Source organism: Glycine max, chromosome 2 (genome assembly GCF_000004515.6).
Source record: "Glycine max cultivar Williams 82 chromosome 2, Glycine_max_v4.0, whole genome shotgun sequence".
NCBI classification, from domain to species: domain Eukaryota; kingdom Viridiplantae; phylum Streptophyta; class Magnoliopsida; order Fabales; family Fabaceae; genus Glycine; species Glycine max.
This window is the reverse complement of record NC_016089.4, coordinates 47,211,157-47,236,854: the sequence shown is the minus strand read 5'-3', so window position 1 is coordinate 47,236,854 and position 25,698 is coordinate 47,211,157. Positions and strand designations below refer to the sequence as shown.

At 30.0% G+C, this 25,698-nt stretch overlaps 3 protein-coding genes across 5 annotated transcripts; 2 read left to right on the top strand and 1 right to left on the bottom strand.

Moving 5' to 3' along the window:
* The first annotated feature begins 9,138 nt into the window (after window positions 1-9,138).
* On the top strand, window positions 9,139-13,862 carry LOC100801995 (homeobox protein knotted-1-like LET6). 3 transcript variants are annotated; one of them, XM_041009184.1, is made up of 5 exons: window positions 9,139-9,657; window positions 9,881-10,143; window positions 10,365-10,617; window positions 12,611-12,840; window positions 13,376-13,862. In XM_041009184.1, exons 2-5 carry the CDS (start codon window positions 9,916-9,918, stop codon window positions 13,571-13,573), a joined length of 909 nt encoding a protein of 302 aa, XP_040865118.1. In that variant the 5' UTR covers window positions 9,139-9,657; window positions 9,881-9,915; the 3' UTR covers window positions 13,574-13,862. The 3 variants fall into 3 exon arrangements, with proteins under 3 accessions (XP_040865118.1, XP_040865117.1, XP_040865116.1); XM_041009183.1 differs by having other exon boundaries at window positions 9,140-9,699; XM_041009182.1 differs by lacking the exon at window positions 9,139-9,657 and having other exon boundaries at window positions 9,748-10,143.
* A 1,304-nt stretch (window positions 13,863-15,166) lies between these two features.
* LOC100819606 (50S ribosomal protein L30) lies at window positions 15,167-16,766 on the top strand. The gene is made up of 3 exons (XM_003519408.4): window positions 15,167-15,320; window positions 16,134-16,333; window positions 16,427-16,766. Exons 2-3 carry the CDS (start codon window positions 16,142-16,144, stop codon window positions 16,556-16,558), a joined length of 324 nt encoding a protein of 107 aa, XP_003519456.1. The 5' UTR covers window positions 15,167-15,320; window positions 16,134-16,141; the 3' UTR covers window positions 16,559-16,766.
* Window positions 16,767-16,814: 48 nt separating this feature from the next.
* On the bottom strand, window positions 16,815-21,667 carry LOC100819070 (protein NRT1/ PTR FAMILY 6.4). Its single transcript, XM_003519407.5, has 5 exons — window positions 21,465-21,667; window positions 21,232-21,355; window positions 20,901-21,118; window positions 20,009-20,556; window positions 16,815-17,871 (listed from the first exon to the last, which is right to left on the bottom strand). Exons 1-5 carry the CDS (start codon window positions 21,465-21,467, stop codon window positions 16,998-17,000), a joined length of 1,767 nt encoding a protein of 588 aa, XP_003519455.1. The 5' UTR covers window positions 21,468-21,667; the 3' UTR covers window positions 16,815-16,997.
* Window positions 21,668-25,698: the final 4,031 nt, after the last annotated feature.

Here is a 25,698-nt window from a genome sequence, read left to right as displayed (position 1 = left end):
AAGACCATGGGAAAATCGAAAAGGGCTCTAAAAGTGATATGCAAACACTAAACAGTTATGCTAAGAGTTCCAGAAACAGGTGTACCGCAGCGCATTGCGCAGGGTGATGTGTGATTCAACTTGCGTTTGGTTAAGTGATTTTAAGAAGTTAATAGATTCTTACATTCTAATCGTTTTTTTCTTTTTCTCAATATGTTCCCAAATAAAACACAAAAGAAAAATGAAATCAATTGTTAAAATATGGTGTAAACATATTTTGAGTTATTATCTGCGTCAACGTGTTCACTTCTTAATTTCATATGAAAGGAATACATGGGCTCTATCAAAATCTGTATTATTTTGGTAGAAAACAAAACAGTTAAAAAATAAGCATACAAAATATTTATAAATTGTGTATAAAAATACTTATAAATTTTGAATTTTGTCAACTTTCTTTTAAATAATAGCGATAATAAGCATACCAATTATGTTGCGGACAAACTTAATTGCAGCTAGCGTTTGTTTGGCGCTCGAGAGAACAATAAGTAACTCTTTGGTGCTCCACCCAATGCGATTTTTTGATGTCTTCTTACGTGACCTTGCAGTTGTATTTTAGTTTACTTAGCTTTTTGTTGCTATTTTTTTTTTCATTTGTATCAAAACTAGAATATTTATGTCCTTCTTCCAGTCTAGTTGTGTATTTGTATATAAAGCTAAGGTTTGAATAATAAAATAAAATAGACTATATTGTTTCAACCATAGTACTTTTTTTTTTGTGAGCTTCAATTATACTGTGTTGTAACAAGCACAATGGAGTTATATATGAAAGCTTATTCACAATTTAGACTATGTTGTTGCTATTTTATTTTTATTTTTTGCTTAAATGAAAATACAAATTAGTGCGAGGATCATTAAATTAGACTATGTTTCCAGTTTTTAGTATGAGTGTCATAGTAGGTTGTTTTCCATTCATGTGTATAGATAACATTTTTTTTCTTCTTATTATTAAATTTTTAAGTGTGTATCAAAATATTTATCATCCTACAATTAGTTCGGTAGTCGTGTAGATATGATTGAAATAAACACTATATTTTTTTATGAATTTTTTTATGCATAAACACTTAATGATAAACCTACAAATATTAGTTAATTAAAATATATTTAAAAAAACATGTATGTGAGAGGAAAACTAGGACAGGGTACTTATAAAATACAATAATAATAAATTACTATTTTTTTCACTACGGATAAACAACTTTTACTCTTAATATTAATTTCAAATTAAAAGTTTTTATAACATCATTTTTCTCTATTAACAGGTTTTGTAAACAAAGAAAATAAGCAGTTTTGTTATACCAATTTTATAAGTTGTTACCGTTAATTATGTATATTAAATAAATTTTGCTTCCACAATTTAGTTTTATTTTAAATTTAAAATTCAATATTACAATAACTTTTTATCATTATTGCTTTGTCTAAAGTTTATGTTAGAGAGATTAATAATACATATTCGATTTATTATTTTGTTTATGTATTTAACAGATATCTACAATTTATTAATATGTTGTGACTGAGTAAGTGGGAGAAGCAACATAATAGAAAGAGAAGTAAACAAACAAGTAGGGGATTTGTTTCAAGATAAAAAGGGGTTGAAAGTTTGGTTGTACATAAATTACATTGAGGTTCCCGTTCTTCATAGCATAGATCTATACAAAGTAATAGCAATAAATATACTTTTTAATTACTTTAACAACTTAGAAAATTAAATTGTAAATCTACATCAAATCATCAAATTAATTATCACATCGTATTTAAAAAAATATCATCTCTTAAAATTATTTTAAGAATTAATATTATTTTAAAATAATTATTGTTAAATTCAAAAAAATTTAATTATGTAGTAATCAACAATATGACTGTAAGAGAGATAAAAAAATTAAATACTTCAAAAGAAAAATAAAAGAAAAGTTAAAAAAATTATAAAAGTTATACATAATGTTAAAAACAATATGAAACGAAAATTAATAACTAAAATGTTAGCAGGTAAATTTATATTTTGTCGACTCAATTGATTTATGCATAAAAGGAATTTCAAATGACAAGAGATTTTATACTTCGAGATTTTTAAATTAAATTTTATATGTGTTATCTTCTTTACTAATAAAAAAATAGGATAGCAAAATATAAATATAAACATACAAGGGTCACAACGCATATGTTTTGGCTACTTCTAGTATATAATATATATATATATATATATATATATATATATATATACCTTTATTAAGATTTAATATTATATGATTACTTAAAAAATTATATAATTTTTTGATATAAATCTCAACCTTTTATTTATGATTATATGATTTAAATTTAATTCTTATCATGCATAACAGCCTCCCTACCAATTGTTTCATATTTGATAGGCATATTACTCAGGATGCATCTTGTCATTTATTTGGTGTTACTGAAGAGACTATGCTTCATGTTCTGCGTGATTGTTCTCAGGCTCACAGTTGCTTATGAAGTTTAACTTTGCTTCGGGCCTCCGCAAGTAATGATCTTTTACTTTGGTTTAAATATCATGCTCTTGGTGATCATGCTACTCTCTTTATTTGCTGTTGTTGGTTCCTTTGGAAGGCTAGGAGGAATGATGAGGTGCTTAATGACAGAATAGGAAACTTGGAGAATCTTGAATAATGTCAAAAGGCTTGCCATTGGTTCTGCTAAGTTATTGGGTGCGGCTCCTTCTAGTGGTGATCCTAGATTGGTTAGCTGATAATTTTGTCAAGATATCCGAAATCATGAAGGTGCTTGGCTTATTGGATTTTCTGGTAGTTGTGGCACTACTACTAATCTGAACGCTGAGCTTCAAGCCATTGCTAAGGGCGCGGTTGTATGTGAATCTGATTCTAAGACAGCTCTTATGTTGATTGATGAGGGAGTGCATGATACTCATCCTTATGCTCCTATTGTCTCCTACATTAAATCTCTCTCCAATATTTCTTGGGATTTGATGTTTGCTCACTCTCTTCCTGAGGGGAATTCTTGCGCTGACTAGCTAGCCAAATTCGGAGCAACGATGGATTACGGGTTTAAAGTTTGGCACTCTTATCCTCCTGCTGTTTCTACCTTCCTGTTAGCTGATGCGATGGGAATTAATAGAACATATCAAGATTTAATTTTTGTTGTTGTCGTTGTTTTCTTTCCCATTCATCAAACACGTCCATTTGTGGGACGTTAGTTTGAGTATAACTGGTATTACAATAACAGTTATTTAATTTGTCTTTATATTTAGTGCCTCCATTACTCTCCTTGATCTAATATCAAGACTCAGGAGGCACTTGTATCTTCAAGAAGTAGTATATTTGGGGGGTTTAAAATTCTAACTCTATGTTTCTTATTAGGATCGTAAGTTTTATTATCTTCAATGTGAAAATTCATGGGGTTGTATTTACGGTAAGAACTAACACAAGTGTAAGTGGAATAATCAAGTTGTGCATCCTAATTTTGATATCTGACTCTCATTGTGCCGTGCACCAGTATTATCTGGTTAAAGTGTAAATAGTTGATAAATTTAAACAGTGCTGAGTATTTTGCCAAGGATGGTATTTCTATAGGAAAAACTTGTTATATTAGATCAATACCTCATAATTGTTTGACAAGCAATTTCAAGAAGACAATACAAAAAGGAGGAATGAAACTGACAATACAAAGGTTTTGATATTCCACAACTCAAGTAGAGCAATGGCCTGTTTGGTGAAGGAGCAGAACATCATAAAATGTTATCACAAAATAGTACGCATGTCATTTTGCTTTCGTGTGAGCAAATTTTATTCCTATTTCACGAAATTTTTGGATGGAAGTCAAATCATATGAAACCCACGAAAAATCATTCCTCTCCTTGAATTCTACTCAAATAAATAGTGGAAGATATTTTATTTTTGCCCTTTTTTCTTTCTCTCAATTTCCCTCCAAACAGAGTGCTAATAATCAAAGTAACAGCCAAAATGAGACGAAGATAATGAACAATTGAGTGAATATGAAAAAGAAATTGAAGATTTTTGTACGAATTTTATCCATGTGAATATTACAAAATGATGTAATATTGACTTTTATTTACTTTCTGGTATATTTTTAGCTATATGTACCCTCTTCTCTTCCAATGTATGTTTGCAAATTCATTCGTGTGGCTTTCATACCAATACGGAGTATCACAACTCCAAGGTCCAAGAGAACCAAAAGTGTGATTCTGAAAAGTGATACGCAAAATGGCAAACAGATCAAACCAAAAGGGCCAGACACAGATGTTTAACAATAAAAGAAAAGAAAAAGAAACCATATGTTTAACCTTGTCATGTATTAGTTGATAATTGGTCTGAAATATAACTACATGAATGGAATTAAATAGGATGTGAATATGTTTAGTTAAGGTTTTATAGCTTTTTTTATCTTTTAATTGGTAAATGCTTACTTTGATAACTTTAGGAAAAAGAATGACTTCCCAAATTATGAATCCTAGCCTACTTTGTGAATGTTGCAAGATCATACTCTTGAGTGTGAGACATAAATCACTCAGGGACTCAGTAACAAGCTAAGGTTGTTCATTTATAAATGAACTGCACCAAAATATTAATCCACAAATTTTTACAATTGATAAAATATCAGCTGAACGTGTTTGAGATAAATTCATATGACTTAAAAAATCTGCTATTTCAATTTCTTAATAAACTTAAATATCAAAGTCAATAATTAGCAATTAGATTATAATAGCATGTATAGATTTCGAAGTCATTATATATCCAACTGAATCACGTACGGAGAAACCTTCAAGATTACTTTCTTTATTACTACGTTGTTTGTTTGCATCTACTCAAAGATGATTTCCAGTAAGTCTTGAAGCATATCTTTGCCATCGAATGGAATAACAAAAAAGTTAATATTCTGATACTCCATTAATTGAGCAATTTGGATGTTTTCCTTTTGCTAAAAAACACAATAATGCGTACTGTTAATCATAAGAAACAAAGAGTACGTATTACTGTGTAGTTTTTAAGCATATATATAGGTAATGACGTACAGGATAAGGAAATTTATGCCTTTTATTTTATTTTTTCCTCATAGCATAATTAACCTCGTTTCTAATTGTCATATTCTAAAATACAAGAAAAAACGTTCTAACACCGAAATAAAGAAAGAAAAACCTTCAGATAAAAGACACTTCCTTTAAATGGAATCGAGATCTCCTTAATTTTCTTCCGCGGTTGACATTCTTTTATTTATTTATCTTTTAATTAAGACATATACATTATTTTGACACTAAATTCTCGAATATTGTTATTGTTATAGTGGTACAATTAAGAGACATCTCACGTAGACAAAAACATATATTCTTATATATCATCAATTATCGGGGAAAAAAAAGTATGGATATCTTTTAATTTTCAAAATAACTTAATTGATAAAAGTTGTCAATCATAGGGTACAATCGTGTCTGTGAATAGTAAATCATACGTTAGTAACAGTAAGTAAGTTCTAAAGCATTTACTATTAAACGTATAAGGATATCCGATCCATGTCTTGGAATTACAGAATCCGATTTCTTCTTCGAGGTTGACATTATGAAATTTCGCAGATAAGTTCACCCTTGATTCTGCGCGATTCTGTGGACTACATGGCATTGCATTGTTGGCTAAGGATAATGAGTAAACTCCACCATATCATACCGATAAGGATGGAACTTAGGAGAGAGATGAACTCACCACTAACAAATTAATGTTATTTTTACAATCATATTAATATGAAATATTTATTAGTTTTATTAATAATTAATTTTTATTAAAATTCAACCGATCATTTTAGTTGATTTTTTTAATTATATTTTTTATTTCATGCAAAACAACATGTTGGTCTAACAAATTAATGTTTTGTCTGAATTAGAGATGAAATAGATAAGAAAGGAATAAGAAAATAAAAATAAAAATATATTATTTGAATTTGAATGGGTGAAAATTAAAATAACATAAAAAAATCTCCATTTGTTATAAGGGGAAAAAGAGAGGGAAATAAATAAATAAAAATATAATTTTTATAAATAAAAAATATAATTATATAATTATTATATTAATTAAAAAATTACTCTATTATTTTTTTTAAAAAGATATTTATTTAATTTTATGAAGTTATATCACTAAAAAAATTATTTAAGTTTTCAAAAAAAATAAAAAGATAAATGAGAGAGATACTTCATAAACTCTCTCCAAATCATCCAATCCAACATAGGGGTAAAGGATAGAAAACAGGATGGGGGTGGGGTGAAAGAAAAGTAAATATTCTCTTCTATTAATTTTCTTTTTGAATATTTAGATATTTATTATGTGGTTTTTTTTAAATAGATTAAAGAAATGAGTTTTTTTTTCTAATAACTTTATTGTATGTATACGTGGTTAGAAATTAAATATTTATTATCATGCTTAACCGATATGTAATTATCTACTGTAATATCATATAAATGAGTGATCAAATTATTTAAAAAATAATTATGAAAGAATTAGTTTTCATTTCTATGCTTTAATTCTTTTAATCTAACGACTAAATATAAGTTACTCGCTAAATTATTAGATAAATTAAAATCAGAACGAAAGAGTAAGTATACTCTTTTAGAGTTAATAATATTATTAAGAGAGTTTATCTTTATTTTTCTTTTAATCTAAAAGTTAAAAGGTGATATAGTCCATCCGAAATTAAAAATTTTCATGAAGTCTTAATTTTAAATTCTGTAAAATGAAAAAAAAATATTAAGATAAGAAATTTATTAAAGATAGCAAACCAAATTTTATAATAAAGATTACTAATTAGAAAAATTGATAAATATCTTACACCAATATCATGATAGTTTAATTAAAAAAAAGGCGAGTAACTCATTAGTCTCATACATTAAAAAAAATGAATAAAAATTAATTTAAGAATTACTTTTGAAAAATTATCCTTCATTAGAATCATTAGATTATGAAAAAATAGCAGATAAGAATAAGAAAATAACTCTTTAAAAGTATACTTAAATGTAATTTTGGTTTTTCTTTTTAAAAATAATATTTAATTTTTCTATTTTTTAGAATTTGTAATTTTAATTACTTTATTTTAAAATAGACTTTTACTTCCTCACATTTTGTAAAATCTACTATTTTGATCATTCTGTTAAATTAAAAATGTTAACGATTAAAATGTTGACTATAACTTGATTAAATAAATAATTTTATATTATGTCACTAAATCTAGTCACATAGGTTAGTTTCTTACTTATCTATACTTTTCAAATTTGATGGAAGGCAAAATTATAGATTTTTCAAATTTGATGGAAGGCAAAATTATAGATTTTAAGAAATTGAAGGACTAAATATTTTTATTTTAAAATAAGAGGACCAAATTTATATATTTTAAAAAATATGAAGATTAAATATTTTTATTTTAAAATAAATGAAAATAATATTGCAGATTTTAAATAATAAAAAAATCAAAATTACATTTAACCCTTGAAATTACTTTTGAAATAATTTCTTCAATGCTTTTTTTTTTCTCTCTGTCTCTATGCACACACATATTATGTGAAAATCAAATTATATTTGATATAACTTACAACAACTATTTCACTGCCACTAAATTTACATAAAATATGAATTTTGTTGATCAGCCATTGAATTATAATAAAATATTACCTTCATTAATAAATTTTAGTTAAAAAATATTAAAAGAAAGCATGTTCTTTTTCACGTTATTCACCCACAAGTATTCATGGCTATGGAGTGTTTATAAATTAAAAGAGTTTATTTAAATTTATAAAAAATGAAAAAAAATATTTTACACATGATTAGTATATAACTTTCTTTATTATATAAATAAAATTTTATTATAAGTATATTTATTATTTATTTATTAAAAAAGAAAATGACATAACACAATATGTCAAATTGTCAATCATTCGTGTAGGGTAAGGTAAGAAACGCAATAGTAAAGAACTGAAAGGAAGAGACGCAGGGAGTGTCCCACAATGAGGGCAACATCTCTTATATAACATGGGCTTCTTTTGCTATGTCTACCCCTTCCAACCCACTTTTTTCCTCTATTTTTTTTTCTATTTGATTAGATTGACATGACCCCTCTGACATATGTGTGTCTTTGCATGGATGCCAATTCATAAAACGGTGTCGTCTTCCTCTCATTAACCCACCCTACTAGTGGCTAATATATACCAATTCCATCATACTAAAGCAAAAGTGGTGTGTGTGAGAGAGTAATAAAGATCCAATGTCTCCCCAAAGGAATATCACATGGGTGATAGGTGTCGATGGACGGTTGATGTTTGATTCTTTTCAGTCACACCCAATACTTCTCTTTACCCCTACAATTTAAAGCCAAACTAAACCTAATATCATCTTACATTATATATTATTTAGGGGAGGAATTAAATTATTTCAATAGTTACTTTTCATTCTATTATTTAATTTGTTGAAATTTAATAATTATAATAAGTAATTTATATTAATTATTAAATTTTAAAAGAATGAAAAATAATTTGATCCTCCTTATTATCTATATCAATATAAGAAATAATATACAAACACTTATATAATAAATATTTATTTAATATTTTTATTATATTATATTACTTAATATATTTTTTCCTTTTCTCACTTAGGATGTCTTATAACATAGTGATGGCCAAACATCTGCATCTTATATATATATATATATATATATATATATATATATATATATATATATATATATATCAATTTCTTTACCAATGCCAACTGGTTTTTGAACTTTGCGTTATTCTAAGCCACGGAGTTTTGATATATGCTTCCAATCAAACTAACGAAAAATGTGCACATGTCAATCTAACATAGTATTTGTTAAAAAGTTAACCTAATCCTTTTTGTGATCAAAAGTTATTTCTTAATTCTTGCACATTTATATATAAAATAAATCTTGAGAAGATTTTAACACTTAAGCATGTTAAAAATGAAATTATAAATATAAGATAATTGAGAAGTATAGCATATACACTATACTTATTCTCGTAATTAACTAAATATTGATTTCATTTTTGTGAAGCACTTTTTCTCTCTCATCCATGTCCATTCCATGATGTGAGTGGGAGTGAGAGATAGCCAACAATAGTACGCATAAACAGAGGTAGTGCATAGACCTAGCTAGCTAAGAGGGTGGTGAGTTTCACATTCACATAGATACATACATCTTATTTTTTCATTGGGAAGGAAAACTCTGAGTTAAGTTGCAGAGACACACGTTAACCCTGTGTGAAGCCTCTGTGTCTCCACCTGCATTATTCAACACACAGTAACAGCACTGGTAGTAGTAGTAGTAGTGTTTGTTTGAGAGAGAGAGAGAGAGAGACAACAAGCAACACTGTTGATGCACAGAAGGAAGAAGATAGACTACACAATCCCAAGGGAGGACTGATCTGAATCTGAATCTGATTCCCACCATTTACTTTTTACAGGCTATAGAGCCAAGAGCCCAAAAATCCCTATTGTTCTGACTGACTATCCATTTAGGTTCTTTGGAGTTTTCTACAAATAAAGAACTCAGCCTCATTTCCGGGAGTACTCTCTGGACAATTATATGCAGTGCTCTTTTTGAGAAAAACAGTGTTAGGTGGGGACTAGCTACTAGGAACAACTGATCCAAGCCAAAGGGGTAGATCAGCTATTACTATTCCTGTAAAATAAATGCATATATTATATATGTACCGTGTGGAGTTTTAGTTTTTTACATAGTGAGTGAGAGAGAGAAACAAAAAGAAAAGAGAGAGCTCTTTCATTTTCATTCCTTTCAAGGGTTTAACACAAACTTCTTATTACTTTTGAAACTATGATAGGGTTTGGAGGGAACAGTTGCAGTGAGCTTTCTGAGATGGACATGACGAACATGGAAACTAATAGGAAGTTTCTTTCTCTGCCTCTCAGTAACAACAACAACTCTGGTGATAATAGAAGGGTACCTGTCACTAGCAATAGCATCGCTCAGGAACATCACTACAGCCACCACCACAACCCCACCGACACTTGCAGTGTGAGGGATAAAATCATGGCACATCCTCTTTTTCCTCGTCTCTTATCCTCTTACCTCAATTGCCTCAAGGTGATGATGAACTCTTAATTGTTTTCCATATTCACATAAATACACGCATATCTCTTTCCTTTTCTTCCTAGTACAAATATCATGGACTCTTGTAATTAACTTGTAAACTAAAATTGCACTCATATCTCTACTTCTCTTTTCTGTTGTGGTTTTTCTTTTAGAGATTTTGTTTATTTTTCATGCTTTGCTTGTGTTTGATGGTGTGAGCGGAGCACTTTCAGGTTGGAGCACCTCCTGAAGTGGTGGCTAGCTTAGAGGAGTCATATGCAAAATATGAGTCCTTCAATGCATCATCAGGAAGGATAGGAGGTGGTTCAATAGGTGAAGATCCAGCTCTGGACCAGTTCATGGAGGCTTACTGTGAGATGCTCATTAAGTATGAGCAAGAGCTTACAAAACCCTTCAAAGAAGCCATGCTTTTCTTCTCAAGAATTGAGTGCCAGCTCAAAGCCCTAGCAGTTTCATCAGATTTTGGTGATTAATTAATTACCCTTAAAATCATTATTTGCTCCTACACTTCTCTGAGTACTGTGGAACAGTTATGGACTTCGATTTCTTGTTTGGGAAAGTAGGTGCTGGTGAGCTACAAAGATTGGGTGCCAGTGTGCGTCAGAAAGAACTTAATTAGTAATAATCCATGCTGTGTGGTCTATATGGGAGAGAAAAGAAAAGCGAATGAATTAGCAGCATAGTCATGGATCGTTGTTTTACTACTATGAAATTACTTGAAATCAACCCGTGTGGAAAGGTTTTGGTTAGAGGCTACGTAAGTAGTGATGAATCACGGTTTAACTTGTTATCCTTGGTGAAAGTGGTAGTTCTCCTAGCCTGTGTCAATGTCTTTAAACCTTCTGTGGAAGTATGCTGCTAGCATTGAAGGGATCCATGCTGCTAGCTAATTTGAATAACTCTGATCTTCAGAAGCAATGTCTTTCAAAGCTTAATGCTTAATGTTGGTATTAAATATTAATATTAAGTGGTAGAGTAATGATAACCACACAGCTGATGGTGCAATTAATACAAAAAAAAAAAAAAAGGAAAACCACATCTGCGTGTGCTGGATAAATGTGTTTCTACCAAGAATGATGTGATGCTAAATTTATTTGTTTATTATATACTTATCATCTGAATTAGTTGAAAAGAGTTAGTCAAATTACCTTTCTCGTCATAAATAGTATGATTAGTTATAAAGGACTTCGATTAAAAACCTTTATAGTGTTTTTAAGAATGTTAATAGTAATGGGTCCAAGGTGTTTGAATTATTAGGTCAAAAAGTTTGAAAACGATTATGAGTCCATATTACTGCTTGAGGGGAAATCAAGAAAAATGAGATTTTGTTTTATTATTCTAATGATGAAAAGTTTATTAGAAAACCAATGCTGCTTAATTAAGTGACCCATTGATAATCTTGATGGCTTTCCGGTTATTTTTTAAAGGGATTTTTCTTTTTGGTTCGTGTGACCTTGGTGTTTCTCATTATTTCATACGTACTCAGTGAGTTGTCACCTCTTGCAAGGCACTAGTCTTCTTTCTTTCTGTTTAATTCCTTCTCTTCATTTAGATGCATGGTTCTCTCTGTCAAAGTCCCTTAAGAAGTTAGTTGAAAAAAGGAAATTCCTTGTCTTATCTTCTGTTGCCATATGTTTCCTTGTCAATTTGTTCCCTCTGTAGCTTAATTAAAAAAAAACAAATGTAAATTTTGAGTTTGCATGACTATTGTTATTTCCTTCCTTATTATTTCCTCTAGTGGTGGATGAAAGGGTTACATTTTTATCTCTAAGAGTGAACCATATCTCTTGTGTATATTAGCTTACTTTTTTTGAGTAAAGGTTGTACCCTTGAATGGCCTTTTATAATATGAAGTTATTATCTGTATGCATGATGAGATACATTTTGCACTGATCTAAAGTTCAGTTTTTTTCTTTGCAACTTTCTACTATTTAGTAACAAAGCTAGTGTGTAATAAAGAAAATATTGTAAATCAAATTTAGTTTTTATAACATGTTTTTGTCATTTCTTAGGTAATGCATGTCATTTGATAATTCAGAAAAATGAACACATAATCTTAATATAATGCTTATATATATATATATATATATATATATATATATATATATATATATATATATATATATATATATATATATATATATATATCATATTATTCTACTAATCCTCTAATTAGTACTTTATGAAAATTGTATTAATTAAATGAATAATTAAAGTTATTTAATTTCTTAGAAATATAAAAAAGTCAATACTTTCTTTATCTAGTAAGGGGATTAGTAGGATTTAGAATTATTTGATATATTATGTTTATTTAATAGTATTTCTGGATTACATGTCAATAGTTATAACTGACATGCAATTTTATGATGTCAATATTTTCCTGTTGTATATTTGTCTGCATGAATATTGTTTTTACGGATAACTTTTAATTATTCCATTTTGTTGTGGCAATTTGAAGGTCAAAGTGAAACATCTTCAAAGAATGAGGTTGATGTTCATGAAAACAACCTAGATTCTCAAGCTGAAGACCGGGAACTCAAAGTCCAGCTTTTGCGCAAGTATAGTGGATATCTAGGGAGCCTCAAGAAGGAATTTTTGAAGAAGAAAAAGAATGGAAAGTTGCCAAAGGAAGCTCGGCAACAGCTACTTGATTGGTGGAACAGGCATTATAAATGGCCATACCCTTCGGTAACTAAAATTCTATATCCTTTATAAACCATGCATACTAGAGAAATGCTAGTTACATCCTTTTTAATTTTAACAAACTCTTTATTAATTATTTGCTGAAATTTATTAAAAATCACAAAATTTTGTGCGTTACATTTCATACTTAATGAATCTCATTATGATTTTGTATTTTTAAATAGCAGAGAGAGTGTATTGTAGAGTGTGGTGTTAGTGCTAGCACTTCTCTTTACAGTTTAGACTATCCTTCACAATATTTTAGCATATATTTTGATAAATATTCATACTTTCATTACAATACCTTGTTTTCTTAATATTTTCACCAAAATATAGAAACATTTGATGGTGCTATAGCTTTAGTATTAATTAGAAAATCCTGGTAATTAATATGAATTGCAATACTGAAACGTTAAATTAATTGTTAGTATGTTGGTATCAACAGCCAATTGTGCATTAATTCATAAGTTTTGTTTTATATATATCCGATTACTAATCTTACGTTATGGGCAATGGTGAATGTGATTGGATGAACATGTAGGAATCTCAAAAGCAGGCACTTGCAGAATCCACAGGCCTAGATATGAAACAGATCAACAACTGGTTCATCAATCAGAGAAAACGCCATTGGAAGCCTTCTGAGGATATGCAATTTGCCGTGATGGATGCAACTAACTACTACATGGAAAATGTTATGTGCAAGCCATTTCCCATGGATAGCATGCCTATGCTTCTTTAACTCAATCCTCTACCACTAGAATATCCAAAAGCTGAGCCGAAAACCCTATCTTTTTTTAAGTTGCCTAGGTACCCAAGTTGCTATAATGTCATTGATGCATGTTTTACTTTAAAATTGTAGAAAGCAGGATGAAAATTCTACCTTATTATCCCTGAACTGCAATCTGTAACTCTAAGTGAGCGGGAATCTAACTAGCTATATACTCTATTATCTACACTGTTTGTGCAGATCACTAGAGATGTCGTGTATGTGTAGTTTCCTAATTTAATGAATATAATTTGTTTTAATACATACGTAAATGCATATATGAATGTACTGAAAAATGATAAAAAAAAAAGTGAATTTACTGGAAAGAAACCTACATTGTATTGATTCATCAAGCAAAGGACTTCATTGTTATTTTTTTTAACAACATATTGTATTATATATACTCATATTTTCCCACATCACTTAGGTTAAGCAACGGTGATGAACACATCAGTTGTACTTGTATATAATTATAATTATCATTTGTCGAAAAATTTCTTGATTCATATTATGTGCAATATATTTTGTTTGTGTTAGAAATGTTGTGGGTACGTACGAGCAATATTTAGTTATATTTATTATGAACATATAAAATAATATTATAATACAATTTTGAGAGATCGATCCAATTGTTAAAATTGTTCGGTTAAAATTATAAAAAGATTAATAAATTTGAAAAAATAAAAATTCAAATTTTCATTATATTAAAAGTTATAATATTTATAATTGTAATAAAAATGCTTCTTTAAATGAGAAAACATGCTTCAATACTTAATTGAAAAGCTTAGTGTCCAAATTTATAAAACACTACAAAATTCTACAATAAATTGTACATCAAGGCAGCGTTTTCATAAATTTCCTACTATTATTATATATATATAATCTTCAAGTTATTATACATTAGTTATTTTTTAGGTTATTTTTAGTATAATTAATTGAAAACTCAAAGACTAACTAAAAGTTCAACAATTAGTTAAAAATTGAAAAATTAACTTATTAAACTATAACTATTTAGTAAAATTAGTTGTTGAAGTAATTGAAAAGTATAAAATAAAAAAAATAATAAAATAATTTATTTGAAAAAGGATAATCATAAAATTAGATAAATATATTGATGATAAAATATAAAAAAATTAAAAATAAATATTTTAAAAAATATTACTTTAAATTTCAAAAAATATTATAAATCTTTAAGAAATTAAAAAAAATAGTTTATTTACAGTTAAACAAGTAGGTTTTTCAAGTAGTAAAAAAAAATTAACAGAAAATATCTTATAAAGTGTAGTCCTTAGTGTTCATAAAAATTTTCTTAATATATTGCGAAAAAGATATGTATAAAGCTGAAAGGAAAAAAATTGTTCGAAAATTTTGAAATATTTTAGGAATAACGAGTTAGAAAGGGAAAAAACTGTTGAGAAAATATCATAGGCTATTTCATTATATAAAATTATAAATTATTGAAAAACATTTTTTAAGAAAAAAAAATATTATTTTCCCTTCGAAATCTGTAAATAATTTCAAATAATATGACCCGACCCGACCCAGGTCATTCAAACCCAAACCCATAGCTCAAATTTCTAAACTGTGCGTTTTGTTGATTGGGTGCGTTAGGGGTTTCTAATTTTTGTAACAGAGCGAAACACTTCCGTCAGTGGTGTCCGCATATCCTTCCCGCCGATAACCTTTCCGGTGATCGTTCTTCGCTCACGCACGCGTTACGGTAATCCTTTCTCTCTTTTTGGTTCTTAATCTGAATCTATTCACAACTTGACATTTAGTTAGTTTGTTAGTTGTTTGAGTAGTTCATTCCCTTTGTTGGTTCCAATTTGCAATCATGTTTTAGTTTGTATCGATGATTGAGTCTTCCTTTATCACGTTGAATCGCAGTTGATAAATGATAACCTGTGTTGGCCGGGTTCTAACAGCTCTTGTGATTTATCTAACTTGCATATTTGCCTACCACTTGCTTGATGAAATGCCTGAGCTAATGTCATTGTACAAATCTTTTAGAGTAAATTACATTGACACCTCCTGAGGTTTCACCAATTTTCTCCCGATTTCCTTCTGTTTTTTACCCTTACACTAAACCCTCTTAATTGTTTGAAGAACATTACACTGATACCTCTTATACATTACATTGACTCACTTAATTGTTTGAAAACATTACACGGTGTACCCCTTTTAGGTGGTTGCTTTAAATTTTAAAAATAAAATAAAAGAAGAGAGTTTTGTTATGTGCAATCTCAAGCAATCTTAGGGGAGTGTCTGTGTAATTTACTCAATCTTTTATTATCATCTTCTTTAATCTGTTCTCGTTTCAATAGCAAGGAGGTTTTATAAATGCCTGCTTATCTTTCCTTCACTACTTTATTTGCATATACTTTTGTCACTCTCTAACTGGTTTCTTCAATGTGAGTTATTCAAGGTAAGATTTTCTGTTCTGCTTGCATCAAGTTGTTTCTTTTGGTATCTAGTTAGAGTATGAAAAACATATTAACTTGATTTTTTTTCTTAATGCTGTTCTGACTTCAAGCTGAAGGCATGAATGCGTTCAAGGCATACAAGGCCTGTGTGCCAATTGCTTGGAGCCCCAATATCTATATAACTCTGGTGAGGGGTATTCCAGGGACCAGGAGGCTCCATAGGCGCACTTTGGAAGCACTTCGCTTGCGCAAATGCAATCGAACTGTCATGCGATGGAACACACCTACAGTTAGGGGAATGCTCCAACAGGTTTTAGCAAAAGCTCTACCCAAGTCCATTTTGCTGCTTGAAATTACTTGTCTCCTTGTATACTGACATTGGTAAGCTTTGTAATTAATATAGGTCAAGAGGTTAGTTGTTATCGAGACAGAGGAAATGTACAAGGCACGCAAGCAGAAGGAGGAAGCACACAGAGCTCTTCGGTCTCCATTTGTCATAAGTCACAAACCTCCCTCGGTTACTGATGCTTTATAAAGTCTTCTGCATTCTTAAAGATATTATCTTCTTGCTACTAGAACTATCCAATGCCATTGTTTAAAGCTTTGGTATCAAATGGACAAAATTTTGCTTTGAAGATCATGTCGTAGTTTGATTCTATGATTCTGTAGTGTTTTCTACTCATAACATTAGTCAAATTCAGGCCTCTGCTCATGACCTGGTTATCAAGTGGTTCATTTATTTATATCTAGTTTGGGAATATTTATAATTTATTCCATAATTTCCTTTTCTCTTTTGGAAACAACTCACTGTAGTTTGTCTGTTTTTATACCAGTCAATACTTAATAGTACATCACAATTGTCCTCGTTAAATGAGGTCGACGAAACACCCAAAAATTAACAAATTTGGGGCATAATGTTTTGTTCTTGCACACTATATATTGGGCCACACAAAATGAGATTTAAAGACTATATCTTATGCTTCTTCCTTTCCACCAACTCCAACTTTCACATCATTTGCACTCACAAGCTCTTTTTCTGCACTGTCATTAGGCTTTGTGCTGTGCTGAACTTTGTACTGATGCCTCATTGCTAAGACCAGAAAAAATATGAAATTCTGTACTCCCAGCACTGCGAGCAACCAATAGAAGTAATCTAGCCTGCCCTTGTTCAGATTGCTTCTTAGCCATCTTTTCTTACTTGCTTTGTCCACGATTGCCACCAATAAGCTACTGACAAAATAACCCATTGAAAGTGTAGATAGGAAAAGTCCAGTGCTCATAGATTTCATTCTCTCTGGTGCCTCCCTAATGAAAAATTCTAGTTGTCCAACATAGGCAAATGCTTCCCCTGCACCCACTAGAAAAAATTGAGGGACCAGCCAAAAAGCACTTATTGTAGTATTATTTTTTACTGCATTCACCCTCCTTTCTTTCTCAACAATTGCAGCAACTGCCATGGCAACACTGGAGAAAACGAGTCCAATTCCAACCCTCTGAAGACTTGTGAGCCCTTGGACATTGTCCGTGAGTTTCCGAGCTAAGGGCACAGTGAGTTTCTCATTTAGGGAAGTAAAGAGGAGAATGGTAATGATGAGAAAAGCTGATAGAGATCCTGCTGGGACAACTAGAGATCCAACTTTTCGATTCATGAATGTAGCTTGCTCAATGGTGAAGGTGTTCATTTGAGAATAGATTGTCCAGAAGAGGATACATGTAGACCAAATAGGAAGGAGCTTGAGTACCATTTTAACCTCCTCAACCTGAGTCACTGTGGAAACTATCCATGGATTTTCCTTGTTTTCATCCTTTGAGCAGTTCTCATCTAGGATTGCAGCTTTGTCAAGGAACCTATCAGAACAAATTCAAAGCAGTGAAAATACCTGTTAGCTTATGTGAATTCCTTGATATTTAATTTCAAACCTAGGTGATAGGCATTTCCTGATTTCCCTGAATATTTCTTTCGGTTTACTATTTGCCTAGGATATGAATGACATTTTTACTATAACTCGTTCCTTGTGTTTTCACCGAATAATCAATTCATTGCTATGTACACATGTTGATTCAAGATGATATCAAATTAAAATCATATAATACTAATAATTCAATCTAATGCAAGATATTTTTTTTATCTTTTATCTTTGTTTAAATGGTTCAAATTATATAATTTGTCATGCAAAATCATGCCTTATTTGCCATCGGTAGTTACAATTTGTTTACAAGAAGTTTCGTAACAATGATGAAAAATTCTGAAAGATTTATAGGACATATGGTCAAAAGATCAAGTTTCAACGAAATTCACGAAACTATGCTATAGTGTGGAGTGTACTACATTTTTTTTGGTTATAATGTGCAGTAAAGGATCTGTCTCTTTTAATGAGTAGAATACACATTAGAAAATCAATCTAATAGGATCAGCCTACTGGTAAAGATTTTAGGTAATCTATATAAAATTAAAAAAAGTATGTTTAAACCTTATCAGTATTATTTGTTATATCAAAAATAAAATATTAGAAGATATGTGCAAAGATTAACTAAAAAATACTCACGGGATTTTTTTAACAACTTCATAATTTATTTTATATATATTCTGTCAGTTTTAACATTTAAATGCTCAATTAAATGTTATTATTATATTTTATTTTCTAAAGTTTTTTTTTTTTGTAAATTGACATGCATGCTCCATATATGACATGTGGAAGGCCTAACACCCAAAGCAATATGCCATGTTGGACCATTAAAAAACATTAATATCTCATTATTGATTTTAAATAAATATTTATATTTAATCCATCTCAAGTTGAAAAATTAATTTTGGTCTAATATTAATTTTGAACTAAAATAATTTTAGGTAGCTTCCATATATTAGATAAAAAAAAAACAGTTTTCGTTGAATTTCACTATTAATAACTTATTTTTAATAAAAAACATTTAAACATAAATTCCTCAACTTCAGAATTAATTACATTCAAAACTAATTTTTACGAAGTGATTGTTTAAAACTTAAAAGGTTTGTGATCTAAGTGGACTACAGAGTAGTGTGTCGCTGGAAAAAATAGATCTAACGTTTCCATTGTGATTCGAGTGAGTGAGTGAGTGAGATCTATGTATCATTTCTATTTCTCGCAGGTGACAAAGATGGGTCAAGAGGAAAATATGTGCTCATTGTCAGAACCATATACTCTCAAACCAAACTTTTTTTGTTTTTGCTTTTTTTAAACAGTTTGCAAAAATCACTTTACATAATTAATTTTTTAAAAAATGGCAAAATACTATTCCAGCAGAGGCTGTGCCTTTATTTTATTTTATTTTCGTTTCCAAAATTCCTTTTTTGACGGACTGTTCAATCAAACGTAAACTTTGTCCTTTTCTATAGACAATACAAACACTTATGTTGTCCCAGATAGTAATAGAAATAGTAATCCCGTGAAAGTAATCCACAAAAAAAAATGAGAAAATCTTTTGAAATTTCTGTGCAATAATTGACCCAAAAGACAATCCAGCATAAATTAAGACTAAATTACCATTTTGGTACATGAAGTATAAAATTATCATATTAGTTCTTAAAATTAAGAAATTTTAAATAAATCCTCAAAATTTAAATTACTTCTTTAAACCTAATTACTTATTGTTATTTTAATCTTTAAACATAATTGGTATGATATTTGTCTTTATAATTTTACCATACGGATTGGATTTAAGCCGATAAAAAAAACATATGTTAATAGCTTTTTATCAATAAACTTATGATAATATGTTCACCTTAATTTTAGACTAATATAATTAATAAATTACACTTTTAAAAAATAGATTTTTTAAAAAATTTTGAGAACTAATATGTTTGGTAGAGTGAAATAAAAAAGATAAAAATTTTGAATTAAAATAAAAAATAAAAATGAGTCTCACCAAATTTTACTTTTTTTTTCACTCATTTTTTATTCTCACTCCCGCATACTAAACAGACATTTGAGAAAATCAGAAAATTTACCTGAACCTCTGAGTATGTGGGACCTTAGCTTCAAGATAACCATTGAGAAAGGAGTGTTGTGAAGGATTAGGAAGGCTCCTCTTCTTCCAAGCCAAAAACAGCACTCTCCAAATAACAGTTAAGGGGCTTCCTTGTGGCCTCTTGAATCTATAAAATGGGGTGCCACAAAGCAAAACAGCAACAGCAATCACCATTGTCCCTGCTGAAATTCCATAACCCCACCCTCTTCCTATGTTGTCTTGCACATACACCAGCACCACCACAGAGAACAAGGACCCTATGCTGATGAAGAAGTAGAACCTGTTGAAGAAAAACACCATCCTCCTTTCCTCCTTGGGGTCTGTTGTATCAAACTGATCTGATCCAAAACCTGAGACATTGGATTTTATTCCTCCACCACCCACTGCTACTGTGTAAAGTGCTACAAATAGCAAAGCCAATTGTTTTCCACTGGCCTGAATGCATTCATGGTGTTGTTTTCTGACACTGCTGCATACAGGAGGCCTCATGCCAGGAATGGTAGTAGCCACAGTTAACAAACACACCCCCTGGTCCAAGAGACAAGTGACAAGAAAACTAGTAATATGTTAGAGTAAATAGTGTATGTACTTATTACATGTTATCCAATTACAAATCGTATAATAAGTTTATTGACTTTTACCATATCTACCTTACAAGTGTTATCAATGATGGTTTCTTTCCTGGTTTCTTATTGATTGACAGTGCATAAAAATTAAACTCGAAATTTATGTTATTTGCACTTATTTCCAATTGAAAATCGCTTTCCCTAGAGGGAAGGGAGAAATTGGTTGCCTTAGTGTGCTTAAAAGCCAAAAGAAATGAGAGAATTGAGTATTGAATATATCTAAATATGCAAAGCTTTTCAACATACCAAAGCAGCTATGATTGCAGATATGGCAACAGTTAAGTATCTGCCAAGTTTAGCATCAGCTATGAAGCCACCAAGAAGGCCAAGAAGGTTGAGAGTTCCCATGACATTGGTAACTATGGTGGCAGAATCAGCTGAAGGGAGATTCAAAACTCCAACCAAGTAGGTCACTAAGTTCATGCTTATACCCATCACACATATTCTTTCTGCCAATTCAGTACCTACATAAAAAAAAATAAAAGAAAAAAGTATGTGTTGGAGCCAAATTAAAGAGCCCTTTGGTTCAACCATGAAAACATGACTAAAATTTCTATGGATTGATATGAATATGAACCTAAGATGAGCCCTGCTGCTAGCCATCCTCCAGTTTTTGTCTTGTCCACAGGGTGACCTCGAAAATCAACAGTAGCAATGCCTTCTGCCCCTTTTTCCTCCTCGCCATGACTTGCAACTAGAACCTAGAAAATAGCACAAGAGCAAAGCAAAAATGAAAAATCATTAAGGCATCAACAAAGTATATAAGTAAGCTTTGAACAATCAAAAGGGTTCTTGAAAATGAAGTAACACCATGTTTTATCTTTCGGTTGGAGGGATAACTGAGGAGAGTTTTGCTGAAGTGTGAGTGTTTCAGCTCCAAGAGTTGCAAAATATAGAAAGTGGTGGGCAAATGCAAAGTTAACTATGTCATGCCAATTGCCAAGGACAAGTTTGATAGGAACTAGTTTGTAATAGGTCCACCTGATGAGAAGATGAGTGGCCTGAAATGCTGAACTGCAAAGTTTGTGTCCGCTTGCTTTGGAGTTTTATAGGCTATTGTTGTGTGGCTTCAGAAGACCGTACTAGCCTAATGAAAACAACATCTTGTGAAAGTGATGGAACAGTATAGGCACTCCTAATTTGCCATCACAAAGTCACAGTCATAATGAGCAACTGGAAAAAGAAAACCGTGTACAAATCCATGTTCTTCTGCTCCTTTTGCTCTATCAAGTAATTACCATGATGAACTAACAATTAAGTGTGTGTTTGATTTACCGTTTCCAAACGGCCGTTGAATCAAAAGCTATGAATTCCTACTTCTCACAAGACGTGCATGAGAATGTATGTCCATTCAATCTAATGATAAACCAAACACACACTAAGAGTTTGTTGTGTTGCATCAGCAAATTTTAACTTAGTTTTAGTTGAAAAGCTTTGTTGGTTTATCTGTTACACAGGAAGCCAGGAATTGAAGCGTTTGGAGAATGCATCATCCATTGCGTTACACATTTTCTAAAATTAACATGCTCAATGTATATATCTTAAAGGAGAAAATGATCCTTATGAATTAACCTGCAATTACAACACCACACCCTCTTCTGTACTATGTGGCAAAGTTAAAGGAAAGGTTCGCACAATATGAAATACATGGTTCTAGTCTTCTAGAACAATGTGCAAGTGATTATACTGTTGATTGTACTATGGGTAGATATATATGAGATTATGTCCACGTGACTATGTGAGTGATGGTACTGTTGTCATTGGCAATTTTCGCAGACAATGGAAAATGCATGCTACTGCCTACTAGAACAATGTGGAAATTAAAATCAAATTCTTCTTTAAAGTTCAAGTCTAATAAAAATAAAATATTTAAAGTTCAAGTCTAATAAAAATAAAATAAGATACATAGACAAAAAAAAAAGTCTAATAAAATACAGTGCTTTAGTGCAAGGTTAAAAGAGAAAAATAATAAAGAGAAGGAAAAAAAGAAATAAAGAAAGAACACAGACAGGAAGTAAAAATTCTATAAAAAAGAGAGTCGAAAGGATGCATATTTTGAAAATACTAATAAGTAACGGGTCTTACTAACTTAGAACACTAGTTAAGAAATTAAAAAAAAATTATTAGAAATCATATGAAAATATATTTTAAAATCATAGATTTTTTCTTTTATTTTCTTAACCATTGTCCTAAGTGGATATCACTTATCATAAGTAAAAATATTTCTACAATTGAAAAGCTTTCCTAATTATTAGGCTATGCTTAGAAAAAAATTGGAAAAATATCTTTGTAAATCCCAATGCATATTTATGAAATTTAATGTTCGAAATGGAGAAGTAACAAATTGTTGCTGTGAAAGTAAAATTACTTTTTAAGATCTTTTTCCCAGACATGCACTCATTATTCTGATGTATAACTTAAAATTCATTTTTTAAAATCTTTAATTACAGCATGGTTTGAATCCACCATAAAACTGCATCAAGGAACACTTCCATCACTTGTTGAAATGAGTAGTTTGACTTTGAGCAAAGTTATATTCAGATTGTAGCATGTTGATGCTCTGCTCTTTTTCTGTTTTCAAAATTCATACATTATGCTTAGCGCAAGATAAAAAAAAATACTTGTTTATAATTCTGATTTTTTTCATATTATATTTTAATGATAGAAAGTTAAAGTCCCAATTTTTTTTTTTATCTTTTTGCGAAATTATGTGGTCATTTTAATATGAGATAAAATGAATTATCTTTCTTTTTTAAAAAATACCGCTAATCAAGACTTTGTGTAAATTATTTAAACCCTCCATGCTAGGTTAGCCTACCCTAGTGAGTTACCAACTTACCACTAATTGTTTATAGTAAATTAATTACAGACTGAAATTCAATTAATAAAAGAATGTGAAACTCATTTTTTTTTCATGAAAAGAATGTGAAATTAAGCATATAGGGAGTAATTTGTATAAAACAAAGCAAATCAACAGGGTTGAGCTTCATGGAATGAGTTATCCCTTACAATATACTCTCGTTAATAAGAATTCTTAGTGAAAAATATGTTCAAATTTAATGTTCAACAACATGGTTATTTTGAAAGAAAACAAAAAGAAACATATTTTGTCATCGTTATAAGATTTTAAGGTATGCATAGCATAATCCAAGATTAAGTGTAACTAATCAAGAAGTTGCAGCATAAGGTTGTCTGTATTATTGTTCTGCCAACTGATCATGTCCTTTAATAATGCATTGTAATACAATAATATGTTAAGAGGATTTAAATAATATATTAAGAGGAGTGCTAATAATATTTTTTTAAATACCATTTTTTAATATTAATTAAAAATTATTAAAAACTATAAAATTATAATTTTATTCATAAATAAAAAATGAGACTTATATTTTTTTTATTTATAATAAATTTCAACTAATTATAAAAAAATATGATCTAAAAAATATATTTAAAAATATGTTGCTAACATTTCTAGTAAATCAATGTACACTCACAACCCTAATTTTTTTCCTTTGCTATTTCTTTTGGCTGAGAACCCCCTTTAAACTTTTAGCCTTATTTTATAAAATGAAAACTTTTTCTTTTCAATTTTTTTTTAAAAATAAATTTGAAAGTACTTTGCGTACCAAAGTGAGTTAGCCCCCACCTTTGGTATCAATCCGTGATTAATACATGATGTAGATTAAAATGAAACAAATGTAAAGATATATCATTAATCTATTACTTGTAAGTATCACATAGGTGATGTAACAAAATTTGGGAGCCTACCTTGACCCTAGTTCGAGGCAACAAACTCTAACCTTAAATTTGATGATTTTAAAAACAAAACTCTAATTATTATTATTATTATTATTATTATTATTATTATTATTATTATTATTATCCTTGACTTTAATTGAATTCCAACTAACCAGAAGAAAATTAATTATTTGACTACATCTTGCTTCTTTAAAAAATGAACCACTCTTTGCTCTCTTTTCTCTCTGGTCTTTTTTTTTTTAAGACAAAAGACTGGAACCAATTGTTCCTAGCTTAGCCTCTTCTTTGTTCTCTTGTCATCCATTATCTTTTATATAAAAAAAAAACTATGATTTTTTATTGTGTGTTTGATGATAACATGTTAGTAAATAAATTTCTAATAATTATTCAAAAATCAATTCATGTATTTAACATTTACTTTTATCTTCTCAAAAATTAAACTCAAACTTCCCCCAACTTTGGCAGAGAGAATATTTGGCAAGAAAGGTGCATGGTGCATCAGCGAATCTCATGGGGTGCGTGTAACAATTAGCTCCTGCTACTTGTCACAGTGTGTGGACTGTAGATGAATATTAAATCTAAGCTCTTGCATGAACGAACACACTTACTAAAGCTGTATCTATGTCGATCCCTTAATTTGAATGTTTCGTACATTTGTCACTTTCAATATTGCTCAAGAAGGGCCAGTGAATTTTGTGACACAACAGATAAGAACTTGTCTTATCTGCGCTCCTATATCAGACAATGATGATAAGAGCTTGTCTTTTCATTTTCATCAACACTGTATTGAGAGGTATATGAATCGAGCAACACGTACGTACACTACACACATGACCCATATTCAATTAAAAAAGGTATAGTTTTCTTGTCTTAACTTATAGATATTACCACAGCCAAAACGTGTAATAGGAATCGACTGAACTTGAATGATACATTGGTGGGAAATGGGAATGTCATGTCAAATTTATAGAATAACACATAAGGAACTAGAGGACACTTCAGCATGCATGCGCATGTGTTCATTGATTTTTTTTTCCAACCATTTTAATTAGGGTGTTTGGTTCATTGGTGGGATCCCAAATTATTTTTACAAGTTTTTCTATCTTTTTGAGTCGGCTATGAAATTAATCTTTCAATCTAAAATATAATCACACTTAGTGTTTTAAGAATTGGATAAGTTGGTCCGACTAGAACATAATGATCATAACAGTTTAATTTACTAAAAGAATAAAAAATGCATCAAAATCAGGATGGATCTTTGATTGAATTGAATGAATATTGACCC